This window comes from Ochotona princeps, chromosome 1 (genome assembly GCF_030435755.1).
Source record: "Ochotona princeps isolate mOchPri1 chromosome 1, mOchPri1.hap1, whole genome shotgun sequence".
NCBI classification, from domain to species: domain Eukaryota; kingdom Metazoa; phylum Chordata; class Mammalia; order Lagomorpha; family Ochotonidae; genus Ochotona; species Ochotona princeps.
The window spans coordinates 93,392,316-93,406,252 of NC_080832.1; the positions used below are offsets into that span (position 1 = coordinate 93,392,316).

The 13,937-nt window shown below is 41.5% G+C and overlaps 1 protein-coding gene across 2 annotated transcripts in view; it reads left to right on the forward strand.

Annotated features, from left to right (window-relative positions):
- Window positions 1-2,170: 2,170 nt before the first annotated feature.
- Window positions 2,171-13,937, forward strand: part of RAB23 (RAB23, member RAS oncogene family) — a 32,136-nt gene continuing 20,369 nt past the window's right edge. Inside the window, exons 1-3 of one of the 2 annotated variants that reach the window (XM_058661850.1) lie at window positions 2,171-2,282; window positions 8,316-8,533; window positions 10,527-10,612. In XM_058661850.1, coding sequence (XP_058517833.1) covers window positions 8,379-8,533; window positions 10,527-10,612 — 241 coding nt within the window. In that variant the 5' untranslated portion in view covers window positions 2,171-2,282; window positions 8,316-8,378. Of the gene's footprint in view, window positions 2,452-8,315; window positions 8,534-10,526; window positions 10,613-13,937 lie in introns of both variants that reach the window. The other variant, XM_058661842.1, reaches the window with a different exon arrangement.

A 13,937-nucleotide genomic window follows, 5' to 3' on the forward strand; every position in this document is an offset into this window, starting at 1 on the left:
AAACTGGAACTCTATACACATTAAACACGAACTCCCCATTCATATCCTCCCCCAATCTGCAGCAATCACTATTCTATTTTCCTTATGAGTTTACTTTGAGCACTTTATGTAAGTTGAATCATACAATATTTACTCTTTCATGACTAACTCTTTTTTTTTTTTAATTCAGGAAAACATCTCCAAGTTTCATTGTTGCTATAGCATGTGTCAGGATATCCCTTTCTAAAACGCAGATTAATATTTTGTTGTCTGCATTGATTATACTTTGTCCATTCATCTGTCAATGGCTAGTTGGGTTGCTTCCACCATTTGGCCATTGTGAGTAATGCTGCTATAGGTGTGTCAGTAAAGACATTTTAACTTTTTGGATAAACCATACTGTTTTGCACAGTGGCTGTATCACCTTAATTAGCCACTCTAATTATTGGGACATGGTATCTCACTGTGGTTCTGATACGCAATACCCTCATGATTAATGGTATTAAATCTCTGTGTTTTTCCTTTTTTGACACTTTGTATTTTCTTTGGAGCAATATTGATCAAGTTGTTTGCTTGTTTGTTTGTTTGTTTTCTTTTCCTTTAAAGAAGGCCAATACACTTTAAGAGATACCATCAGGGGACAGCCTCGTGATGTAGCATGCTACACATTTACCTGTATCCCATATGGGGCACCAATTGGTCCAGCTGCTCTGCTTCCCATCCAGCTCCCTGCCCATGAAAGCAGTGTAGTGAGGCCCAAGTAGCTGGGTTCCTGCACCCACATGGCAGACCCAGAGGAAGCCCCTGGTTCCTGACTCAGAGTGGCTCCGCTCTGGCCAATGATTTGGAGAGTAAACCAGTGGATGAAAGATATCTCTCGTGCACTCTCGTTCTCTTTATCTCTCTTCTCTCTGTGTTGTAACTCTTTCAAATAAGGACAAAATAAATCTTAAAAAAAAAATACACTATGAACCAAATTCTAGAGTTAAGCCACTAGCTTGACACCAAGTTACCTGCTAACCATGTTATGCTTGATAAAAACAATCTGCACTTTCCAATGTAAACATTTTAATACTTAAAATTACTGCATGTCAAGTGTAACTAATTACACAAAAATGTACCTAGTAGCACAGTTTAGTCTTCACAAAGGGACAAACTTGTGTGGTCAGGACCGAAATCAAGAGTGAACCTTCCCAGTGCCCTAGACGTTTCTCTTCAAGTCACAACCCCTACTTGCTAAGGTACTCATTAGCCTAACTTTGAGCAGCCTAGTTTCCTGCGTCTATATTTTAGGTATGGACCATACTATCTACTTTCCTGCCTCTTTTCGTCATACTCAGTTTTGGGTTTCTGCAGTTCATCCGTGACGCAGATGGTTCTTTAGTGATGAATTAGTTCATTTATTATTCATTTACTGCTGATGGCCTTTTTGCGTTCCCAGGCTGCTGCGGCAAAGACTGAGCACTGTGACCCCCGCCTGTCCGTGCGCGGAGAGCACGCTGTTCTCCAGGCTGTGTCCGCAGGTCGGGAACTGTCCCAGGATCACCTACAGCACCTACAGTACCCACAGCAAACAACGCCCAACTGTTTTTTCAGGTGGTGGTCCATCTTGACATACTCCAGCAGCAAGGCAGATCTCACTCAGAATTCAGCCAGCCACTTTACATCCTCCGTAACACTTGCTAATTACTCTCCACACCCCACCCCAGCCTTTTCGTTTGAACACAAAAACAACTTCGTGAAGCAAGTTTGTATCGAGTATTGTTTTTCGCGGTATCTTTTAAGAGCTTAGGTTGGTTCTTTGAATTATTAACCATGTCGGGCTATTGTTCAGGCAAATCCCGCGAACTGTGCGAACGAGTTTTAGACTTTGCTCGACATTTTCTCTCCACTTTTGTCCCTTGGATGTTTGTCGTCAGGTCACGAAGAGAAGGTCAGTGTACCCAAGGCGGGGCAAGTCCTTTCAGGATTCTGGAAGTTGCATCCACTAGGTATGCGACCCTTAGCTCGAGTTCTCTTTCCCAGATGCCAGGAGTTAGGACACCCTGCTAGCCACCGGCACTCCACAAAGCAAGCCCGACTTGGTATGTGCTTCGAGAAGCCCTGCACCGCCGCCCTCCCCGCCAGCAGGCAGAGCAGGGCGGGCGGGGCGCGGAGGCGCGGCGCGTGCGCAGAGGGCGCCCGGCGCATGCTCCGCTGTGCGGCGGGTCCGCAGATGAGGGGAGTTCGGTGTCCCGCGTCCCTCCACCCCCACGGCGGAGCTGCTGCAGAGCCCCTGCATCTGAGCCCTGGCCACTAATAAAGTTCGTTTTTAAAATTCATAATCATTTTTAATAGAGCGAAAGCGGGCGCCAGCCTGCCGTGCGACCCCGCGGGGGACCGGCGCGTTGGGAGGCGGCGGCAGCGGTTGCGCCGCGACCTGGAGGAACCAGGCGCGCCGGGCAGCGAGCGGGTCTGAGGCTTGGGGGGACGGTGAGTAGCGGCTGGCACCCCGGGGCTGCGTGCCTTGGCTCGGGGACTGGAGCTTGCCCTCGTTTCACTGGGGGAGGACATGCCCTTCCCTGGGGTCCTGCGATGTTTCTTGAAGCTGGGGAGTGGGCAGCGCTGACGGGGGCCAGGGGCCTCCAGGCCCGGGCTGCATCCCTCGCCCCTAGCCCAAGTTCCAGGGGGATAGATGGATGGCAGCTTGCCTAGCGCCAACTCCGCCACCTCCTTGTGATGGGGGCCCTCTCAGGATGGCGGTCCCTGGAAGTGCCCTGTGAGCGGGAAAGAGCGGGGTGGAGCGGGGATGAGATCGTGCGCCCCGAACCTGGCCCAGCATCCGGCTCCTAGCCTCCCTCACCCGAGTGCGCTGTGCAAGGGACGACCCAGGCTCGGGAGACACCGAGCAGGGGGGCCCGCACGGACCCGGGTTGGGTTGGCTGGGGGAGGAAGGTCTGGAGCGCTGCTCTTTTACACCCCTCTTCTGCCTGCTGTGGGGCCCCTTGCCTCTGCGCGGCCCCACCCGGCCCTGGCTGCTCCTGGGAGCCTGCAGGAATGGGACTGCGCCCAGCCGCCCGGCTTCCTGACGCGGACTGCCACCGGCTTCCTCTGCCTTGCCCCGAGGTTCTCCGAGGGTGAGGAAGCCACAACTTCAGCCCTTTAGAGCCAGTGAAGTCGCAGGAGGGCTGTTTACTTCCCCGGGATTTCTGTGACGCCTTAACAGCTGGATATATTTCTAGATACTCAGAAGTTTTCCAGTATTTATTTATTTATTTTTACAAACTGGGATCATACCCTTACCTAAGTGCAGTGCAGCCTCTGATAAGTGAGTTAATTCATCCTGATTTTTTAAACTTACTAGATTGCACTGTTCTGTGATATTTTAAAAATTAAGTTTGTGGGAGAGGAGTGCTTATATTAGAATTACTGCTGTTGATATTTTAAACTGTTCTCAGAGTTAAGCTTAAGTGTTCTAAGTCTATGGAAGTATTTTAACATCAGTGTGCTGGTGTTAAAATCTGATTTTTTTTTCCACCTGAATTTTATTAGATTATCACATAATCTGATTTCATGTTTCCTGCGAATTTATTAGATTAACATACTGTAAAATTGATCTTTCTTGAGAAGCACACCGTAAATGTTTGATCCTTGTCACCACTACTACAGCAGTTCTACCTCCCTGCCTGGAAATCATGCTGTCCTTTCATACCTGTTATGTATGGAACCCTTGCGTATTAACTGGTGTTTTCTGGAATGTCATGTCAATGGACTCATCACAGTGTGTAACTTTTGGACACACTGGCCTCTCACCCAGTGTAATGTCGTGATTAGTGCAGGTCTTCTTGTGTCTGGGTGATGTGTTTTCTTATTGATGGGCAGTATTGGATGGCTGTGCCAGTTTGTTCTCAGTGGCACACCCACACACTGAAGGCCTTCACAGTTGTTTTCTGCTTCCAGATTAAAATTAGAATTGTGATAAAATGTACGCTTTTGCATGAACACAAGCTTTCATTTCTCTAGGTTATTGATAGGAGTGGAATTGAAGGAGCATGTGGTAACTGATGTTTAACATACTTAAAATGGTCACATTTTCCAGAGTGGCAGCATTATTTTACATTCTCAACAGCAATGTGTGAGAGTACCAGTTGCTCCACATCCTACCCAGCACTCAGCATTACCAGTACTTTTACATTTTTTTTCTTTAGAGATTTATTTATTTACTTGGAAGTCAGAGTTACAGAAAGAGGGAGGGACAGAGAGGGGCCCTCTGTCAATGATTCATCCCTCCAGTGGCCACGATGCTTTGAGCTGGGCTGGTCCAGAGCTAGGAGCCAGCAGCTGCTTTTGGGTCTCCCACATGAGAGCAGGGTCATCGTCTATTGCTTTCCAGATGCATTAGCAGGGAGCTGGACTGGAAGTGAAGCAGCTGGTACTCAAACCAGCACCCAGAAGGAGTGGCAGGGCCGCTGACTGCATCTTTACTTGCTAGATCACAGCTCCATACTCAATATTTTCAAATTTAGCTATCCCAATCAATGTAGTGATATCTCATTGTGGTTTTTTTTTAATGACTTTTTAAATTTTTATTGAAAAGGCAGATTTACAGAGGAGAGACAGAAGATCTTGAATCTCCTGGTTCACTCCCCAAAAGGTCACAATGGCCAGAGCTGAGCCAGCATAGGCCCAGGAGGAGCCTCCGTCAGGTCTCCCACACAGGTGTAAAGTGGGCAAGGCTTTGGGCCATCCTCCACTACTTTCCCAGGCCACAAGCAGGGAGCTGGATAGAAGTGCAGCAGCCAGAACACAAACCAGCACCCATATGGAATCCTGATACTTGAAGATGGATGATTAGCCTGTTGAGCCATCATACCAGTCTCTTATTGTGATTTTAATATTCATTTAACTAATGGACAAAGTTTCTGAATATTCATGAGATAGCTGAACAAATCTTTTGCCAGTTTTGTAAATCCTTTTCTGGGTCTTTATGTATTACAGATACAAATTATGTCAGGTATGTGTTTTGCCAATGTTTCCCCCGGCCTGTAATTTCATTCTCAGTCTCTTCACAGGGTCTGTTGGAAGTAACATGTTCTTAATTTTAATGAAACTCAGTTTATCAATTCCCCTCTTATGGATCTTTTGATATCTCTTTAATTCCTGGGCCAGAAGAATTTTTTTTACTTCTCAGTTTTTTTCTAAAAGCTGTTAACCTTCACATTTAGATCTGTGGACTATTCTGAGTTAATTGCATAAAGGATGAAGTTTAGATAAAATTTTAATTTTTTTTGCATGCAGATGTCCAGTTGTTCCATCAACATTGTTGAAGACTCTTTTCTTCCTTGAACATCTTTCTGAAAATTCAGTTGACTGTACTTTGTAATTCTATTTTGGGCCCTCTGTTTTGTTCCATTGATTTAAGTGTTTTTCCTTTTATCAGGTCACACTGTCCTAATGAATTTAGCTACTATAAATTGTCTTACGGGTGGAGAGTATGATTTCATCCAGTTTTACTCTTTTTCAAAGTGATTTTGGCTATTCTAATTCCTTTGCTCTTCTACATGGAATTTTGAGAAGATGTTTTTTGCTTTCCCAGCAAAAAGCTCACTAGTGCTTTGATGAGATTCACCTGAAACCTTTTGAGCACATTTGGGAGAGCTGCTGTTTTTATTGCCTTTGGTCTTGCATTCTGTGTACATAATGTGTTTTGCCATTTATTTAGGTCTTTGCTTTGCTCCATTAGAGTTTTATAGATTTCACTCTACTGATCCCTTTTTCCCCCCTTTTTGGTAGATTCCTTGGGTTTTTCTACAGAGTCAGCTCATTTGTGAATAGAAACAGCTTTGTGTTTTTTCTAATCTGCAAGGGTTTTGGTCTTTCTCTGTTGCCTGTTGCCCAGGCTCGGACTGTGTGTGCACGGGATAGGAGCCGTGAGAGGGCCATCCTTACCTTGTCATCGCCTGAGGAGGAAAACAGGCAGTGCTTCAGAGTCAAGTATGTAGTCACCTGCAGGACTTACAGTATGGATGGCCTTTAAGACCAGACCACACAAGTGCCACTCTTGTCCTAGTTTGATGAGAGTTTTTCTCTCAAATGGCTGTCAAATTTTTGAAGCATTCCTCCGCATCACTTGATTTGGTGGCATGTTTTTTCTTTCTGAGTCTGTGAATGTGAGAGACTACATTGATTTCTGAGTGTAGGAATGGCTTTACATTCCCCCAATAAAGCCCAAGTGAATGTGATATATTACTCTTTGTAACTATACATGTATTTGAAAGCAGAGACACAGGGAGAAATAGGAGCACACAGAAGTAAAGGGCCCAGCATTGTCACACATCAGGATAAGCCACCACCTGCAGTGCTGTCATCCTCTAGGAGCTCTGGTTTGAGTCCCACAACACCAGCTCCCACCCTAGAGTATTTACATTGTGTACTCAGAGACAGAATCCACACATGAGTATAATTTCTAGATCTCCAGATGATTGTGCTGTGTAGCCAGGGTGAGAATGACTTGGGATGTTCAGTCCTCCAGGGAGCAGACATCAATCTGGAAGTGCAGGAGACTCACAGGGGGAGATGCCTGTCAGGATACGGGAGGAAGCCTGCATGCTGTATTGCCACTGCAAGGTAGGAGAAAGCAGGTGGCAACGGTCCTAGTGTGCAGGGCAGACCCCAGGAGCCCTGCCTGCTTGGGGACCTTGGTAGGAGTGGCCAGTGTAGCCGATCCTATTGGTGGAGATCTGGAGACAACCAGCCAGCATCTGTCTTAAAGAGAAAACTACACACACACACTTCTGGGCATGTTCTAAAAATCCTATTCTAAGGCCTTCCCCCAGGTTTCTGACTAATTAAACCTGTATTGAAGAGTCAAGAAACATCACTCCCTAATGATTCTTATGATCATGGAAGTTATTGAGGTTCCAGAAAAGTTGCTGAGATGTTATCAGGAGCAAAGAAAGTAATATTCTTCATATTGTAGGCTTCCTATATAAATGGGTTTTCAGTTAGGATAGTTAGAATGTAATAGCTAAATGGACAGAAATCAAACTGCAGTTTTAGAAATCACAAATTGACTTTCTTTTTCACTCTGAAAGAACAACAGTGGACATTTTCTTACTTTCATTATGTGAGTAACTATTGTCTGAAAGTAAAGAATGTGGGGTATGAGCTTATTTGTACAGGATTCATTGTAACCTGAACACCAAAGCTGGGTAACCAAGAGCCCAGTGCTGACACATGCTTGGGTTATTATACAGAGCCTTTCTTGGGGGTGATTTTCTAGGGACATTAATTAATTATTACCTGTGAAGTTGAAAAACTGCTTCCTCAGGTTTTATTTGTTGCCTGTTCGGTGACACATTATGGAGGATTTGTTATGTTACATAAAACTACTAATTTTCAGGTGCTTAACTTTCATCGTGTTTATTTTTTTAATTATTTTTAGTTTTAGTTTTTTTTTTACATTTTCATTATTATTATCATTTTATGATACAGTTCCATATTCCCTTATCCCCTCCCCAATTTCCTCCCCCCACCTAGTTCCTCTACATCATTACTAACATATAGTTCTTCATACACAGTCATATGTTCATCATTGTGGGCATTGTGTTTAGTGCTTTCTATGTATTTTTAGTCAACAACCCTGTGAGGTAAATATTATTGTCAGGAGCACTGAAATGCCAAAGATGTTAGGGAGTAACCTCACTTGGAGGTCAGCTACAGCTAGTAACTGGCAGCTTATAGTCACGCTTTGAGCCCAGGCCCCTAGTCTTCAGGTCTGTGAAGGGGAGAATTACGATACATGAATGTCATCCATTGTACTGTTGATAAGGATTCAAAAATAAAAATGCTACTTTCACCTTTCAGTTTATCTAAAAGAGGTAGAAAGAAGGCTTCAAGGAGATGGCACCATGGCGTGCATGGTAGGCTAAGCCACCATCTATGGTGCCACCATCCCATATGGCTGCCAGTTTGTGTCCTGGCTGCTCCACTTCTGATCCAGCCCCCTGCTATGGACATAAGGCAACAGAGGAGGGCTCAGTCCCTTCAGCCTCTGCACCCACGTGGGAAACTCAGTGGAGGCTCATGTCTCCTGGCTTTGGATAGGCTCAAATTTGGCCATTGGGGCCATTTAGGGAGTGAATCAGTGGATGGAAAATCTCATTCTCTCTCCCAGTCTCTCCTCTCGGTAAACTTCTGCCTTTCAAATAATACTGTAAAAAAGCAAAATAAAACAATGGGAGCCTCAGTCATGGAAACAGGGTCTTGCAATGTAATGATTCTTTTTTGATAAAACAATTATAGTTTTATTTATACAGTTTTTGTGTCATTAAAAATTATTTCATTTTAAAACACAGATTTGAGAGAGAAGACCTGATCACCTGAAATTAGCTGGCACAGAAACCATTTTGGCTTCCAAAATGTTGGAGGAGGATATGGAAGTGGCCATCAAGATGGTGGTTGTAGGGAATGGAGCGGTTGGGAAATCAAGTATGATTCAGCGATACTGCAAAGGCATTTTCACAAAAGACTACAAAAAAACCATTGGAGTTGATTTTTTGGAGCGACAAATACAGTAAGTACTGTACTATTTTAGCCCTTTAGCATTGATTTGTGAACTACATACAAAACTTTCTTTGGAGTGATATAATGTATGGTCAAGAATAGGCAGCTGGTAGGAGTTGATCACAGTAGTTGATGATAGTTTTCAATTATTTGTTATGAATTTTTATTTTTTCCTTTTATCTTATTTTCAATTTCTTCTTTTTCTCCATTTCTCTCTTGTTTTTTTCTCTTCTCACCTTGTTTCCCAGCTTAGATTTGTTATACATTTATTGGTGATACCTTGAAAATTTCTTAAAGACAAACAGATGGTTTGCTTGACTCTAATGAAGTTTCTGTCAGAAAGTTACCTGTCTCTATTTAAAACTGGACATCATTATATAGAAGCTAGAGAATTAATAATTGCTTTTACTGTAACATAAGAAAAATACATTTGGGAGGATTAAATTTATAAAAAGGGAAATCTGTTTCAGGAAATCTAAGTGGATTCTAAAATATTTAATAGTACTTCTTTTTGTTAATAGAATACTTTAAATTATAGGAGAAAAAGTAAACTATATTATAGAAAAAACATGAAATAAATCCGATCTACTTGCCTGGACTTTTAACACCAAAACAGATTTCTATGTACATTGTTTTTAATTGTTAATTCCTAATCTTTACTTTTTTTAATACCTTCAACTTTGCTTCCTTTTTTTAAATCTTGATGACATTTACTTTTTATATTTATTAATTGAAAACAAATTGATATATGGTAATGGATCTTCCTTATTCATACATAGATTCTATATTTGCAAGTTTATACACTTGGCTAAAATATGTTACTCCAGAACCAGTATTTTTTTGGTCCTTTGTGGACAGATGCAAAGGAGCTGCCCACATGTTCTTCCTAGCTAAGGTCAAATTCAGGAGGCTCTCTTCCCTCTCGGTTCAGCCCTCATACAGTGAACGCGTGTCCTGTTTGGGTTCGGTGTAGTGCCTTTTTCTTATTTGTGCTTGTGTCGGTGATTTTGTTCTTCAAAATGGCCCTCTGGTGTTAAGGGTTTGAGTACAGTCTTAGGTTCTAAAGTGCAAGGAAGCTTTGATGTGACTGATGGAAATATGTGTGTTAGATAAACTTTGTTTATCCATAGTATATAGTGCTGTTTGTCTGTAGCATTGTTGGTCATGAGTTTAATGTTGGTAAATTCACAGTTTATATCAGAAAACAAGCTTACGTATTGGGCAGTTGACAAAAAAAAGTAATCAGGAATTCTCAGGACCCTAACTATATTTCCCCTAGTATTTGGTAACTCAGTGTCCATGGTAACAGTGAAATACTGGGAATAACAAGAATAAACTGTATGACAAAATACATTTCTGACTTAAAGGCCAACCAAACAGGTAAGCTGCTTCTTTCTCTTCTTAATATCATTTTATTTCTTGGATACGAGAACCCATTAGAATGGAAGGATAAGCTCTGACCTAAGGAAATTTCCCTTTCCCAGTAGTGCTTGTCTCAAAGCCACTGCCTCTGATTGTTGAAGAACAAACTATTACAAGGAAATCCAAATAATAAGTAAAGTTATAGCATATTTTCACTATGGGTGTTAGTATCAACGTATTTTATCAAAGTGAAACAAGTCATGTAGTTTTACTACCTTCAGATTTAAAAGAAAGATATGCACAAAGCTATATCATCAAAATTATTTTCCTGGGGCCAGCACTGTATCTCATATTTGAGCCCTAGTTCAAGTCCTGGCTACTCTGCTTCTGCTCTTCCCAGCTAATATACCACGAAAAGCAGTGGAGGATGGCTCAAGGGCTTCAGGCGCTACCACGCATGGGGAAGACTCAGATTCCTGGCATTGGCCTGGCTCAGCCCGCATGTTGTGACCATTGGGGTGTGAACCAGAGAGTGGAAGATTTCTCTATTTTTCTCTTTCTCTGTAACTCTGCCTTTCAAATAAATGCATCCTTTAAAAACAACTTCCTTTACATGTGAAATAATTCATCTGTTGTTTCAGAGTTAATGATGAAGATGTCAGATTAATGTTATGGGATACTGCAGGTCAAGAGGAATTTGACGCAATAACAAAGGCCTACTATCGAGGTAAACTTTGGGCTGGATTTTTTTAGTTAGGGGCGGGGTATGTTCTTTTGACTAAGTTAAGAACTTTGTTTTTCTTTGTTTCCCACAGAAGGGTCTCTCTTTAAGAATTATTAAAACAATTTTAAAGTACTTTTTAAAATCCCAGTTCATTACTCTAAAGATCTAACAGATTGACAAACAGTACTTTGTGCTACTTGTACAATATAGATGGTTTGTCTGTGCTTAGCATGAGATTCACATAGACATTCCCTGACCAGATCTATCAGAAACTGTTCAGTACCTACTCTGGCTCCAAAGGAGTGTCTCCATACATTGTCAGAGAGCAGTAAGTACCAGACTGAACAAATGAAGCCCTTACAAATAAGATGGCATTTTGTTATGACACATGAAACTACAGTGTTTAATACTAGTTCAGAGAAGGTTAAAATGGCGTAAAAGAAGGAGGATCCATCTGAAATGTGGGCTTTAACTTCCCAAGAGAAAGTTGAATTAACATCTAAATGAAACTAAAAAGAAGTTTTCTTTAATATTTTTATATAAAATTTTGTCCTTTGTCTTTGGCATTTAAATTTTTCCAGTGTTACTGCTAATGGTGATTAAAATGAGAGCTAAATATGATCCAATACCATGTGGCCTTATGGCCTGTAGATGCCAAGAAAATACTGATACCATTGACTGGAATTATTTTGTAATTGATGTCGGTAGGAATTACTTTGTATTCTCTATTTCTGAACTACTCACCCTCTGTTTAACTAAAATTTGTTTCTTAAAGACATTGCCTCTCCTACTTTCTGATCATATCACCACCTGCTCACTTTTTTAAAACCTGAAGGATATGGAGAAAGGAGTATGTTTTTTTTGTTTTTATACTGCTGCTTCCAAACTAGTCCTCCTCTGCCTCTTTCAGAAGCCTCAGCACCTTGAAAATCCAAATCAGGATTCACTCTTCCATGTCCGGAAGTCCATCGGCTTCCTTGTGTCTTTTTCCTAATGACACTGGCCTCTGCCCTATTTTGTTCTCCACAGTTCTTCAGGATACTTTTTGAAAAGTCATCCTGTTACTCAAGGTCAGCAGTTTTTTACCTCTAAAATCTAAAGCTGCATACATTCTCCCATTCTCTAGCCCACTAACTCCTACGATTCTAGCTTGCTAACTTTTAATACCCATATGCTTCTAGATGTCTTGAACCCATCTACAGCTTCACTTTTTAACTAAGACCTTCCTCATGGCTTTATATCTTTCCTTTCTCAGCTTAGAAGAGTTTTTCTAGTCCTGTAAGCAACACTTGTATCTCCTATGCATATGGCCTGTATAATAGTCCTTGCTCAGCAAAACACTCAATCCAGTTAAACCCAATTAGCTGCAAATCTGCATTATTTGAGAATATCAAATGGAGCCATTCTGACTGGACTTTGAATTTATGACCACATACCTTGGGTGACTAGCCAGAGCTACCAGGCATTCTCCATACTTCTTTACTCACATCTGTTTGACATTTTCTTTTCTTAAATTTTAATACAATTATTCTATTTTGATGATATTTACATAGTTGAGAAGAATGTATGCCCATGTGAACCACTGGCCAAGGAATGTGGGAAAGTGGATGAAACCATTGCTTCCAATTTTTTTTTTTCTTCCTGATCTGGGGGAAGGGGGCAGAGAAGGGAGAGGGCTGCTCCCAGCATCCTAGCCACATCAGTCCCCAGTGATGAGGGATGGCTTCCATTTCCCAGAAGGGCAATTTGACATCTTTTTTTTGCCTTAGCCTTTAGGATGTCTTCCTCTTCTCCATTCTGAGTTGATTTCTTCGCAAGTGATGACTTACGCAATCAAGTGATGACTTATTTTATCCATTTGACCACCAAATTATTCCATTAGTTAAAATTCTAGTTAGCCTCTTGTGTGATTCCTCACTTGCACTTTACTCTTGAGAAATTCCAGATGACTTATTTCCTTTTAACATTTGTACCTGGGATACTTTCTTGTCCCACTTGACTTTCTGTCTTGAAATTTAACAACTCAGAGAACTCTAGAAGCATTCTCCATCTCCCACCCACAATTATTTTCTTTTGAGTTATTTCTTTACATTATTACATTTGTCATGCAAAAAGAGTTTGTGTATTTCTTCCCCGTAAAAGATTATAAGTTACTTGAGATTGTAGTTTATGCAGTGGTGGAGTTTTTTGTTGTTGTTGTTGTCTTCCCAGTCCCACTGTGTAGCACTTTTGGCTCAAATCAATTGTTTTTAGAAAGCTATATCATCTTGGTCAATTTTTTTTAAGATGTATTTTTATTGGAAAGGCAAATTTACAGAGAGAAGGAGATTAAGAGAGAAAGATCATCTATCCACAGGTTCCACTTTCCAAGTAACACAATGGCATAGCTAAGCTGATCCAAAGCCAGGATCAGGAGCCTCCTCCAGGTCTCCCATACAGGCATGGGGTCCCAAGGCTTTGCACCATCCTCTGCTGCTTTCCAAGGCCACAGGCAGGGAGGTAGAAGGCAAGTGGAGTTGCTAGGACATGATCTGCCATCCATATAGTATCCCAGCAGTTGCAAGGCAAGGCAAGGATTTATCCACTAGGCCATTGTGCCTGGGCCAGTTAATTTTTTTCAAAGTTACATTGTATTCAGTTTGAAGTTTATACTCAGCTTATACTTTTAATTACAGAAGAAGGGAGACCAACATGTCCAGATGTGAGGAGACAGTGCAGTGTGCATCTCTGCTTCCAGATCAAAAATGAACTCCCAATGAAACTTTTAAATATGTCTTGACAAGAGGATGCTGGACTCTGCTGTTGTACATGCCCGTAATGATGGACTTACGACTGTTTATGAGGAACTATACTATTATGATGATATAGGGTAATTCAGTGTGGGAGTAGGGATTTGGGGAGGGTATGAGGAAAATCCCAGGCACTATGGAACTATATCATAAAATGATAATAATAAATGGAAAAAAATTACAGAGGAAGTTGCATACATACATTTATAAATTCTTTTACTTAGAGGTATTTTTCTCTTGGGCAGAAGCATCAGAATAGGATAATACCTCTTTTGTTAACAGGGGACTTCATGCCTATATCCACAGATTTGGAAATAGATTTAGATTTAGATTTAGCCATCCTAAACACAGGTTGATACAAAAGTTATTATGAATTATTTGTTCAGTTTCTTTCAACATCCTGCCTTAGAATATAGAGCTTTAATGAAACTTAAATAATATGTATTATAAACAATAGAAATGATCCTGACTTCCTCATGGAAGTTTTAACTTCTTTGAGCTGTCACTTTATATTAGTTGAAAGGGATGTATCCAAGGGT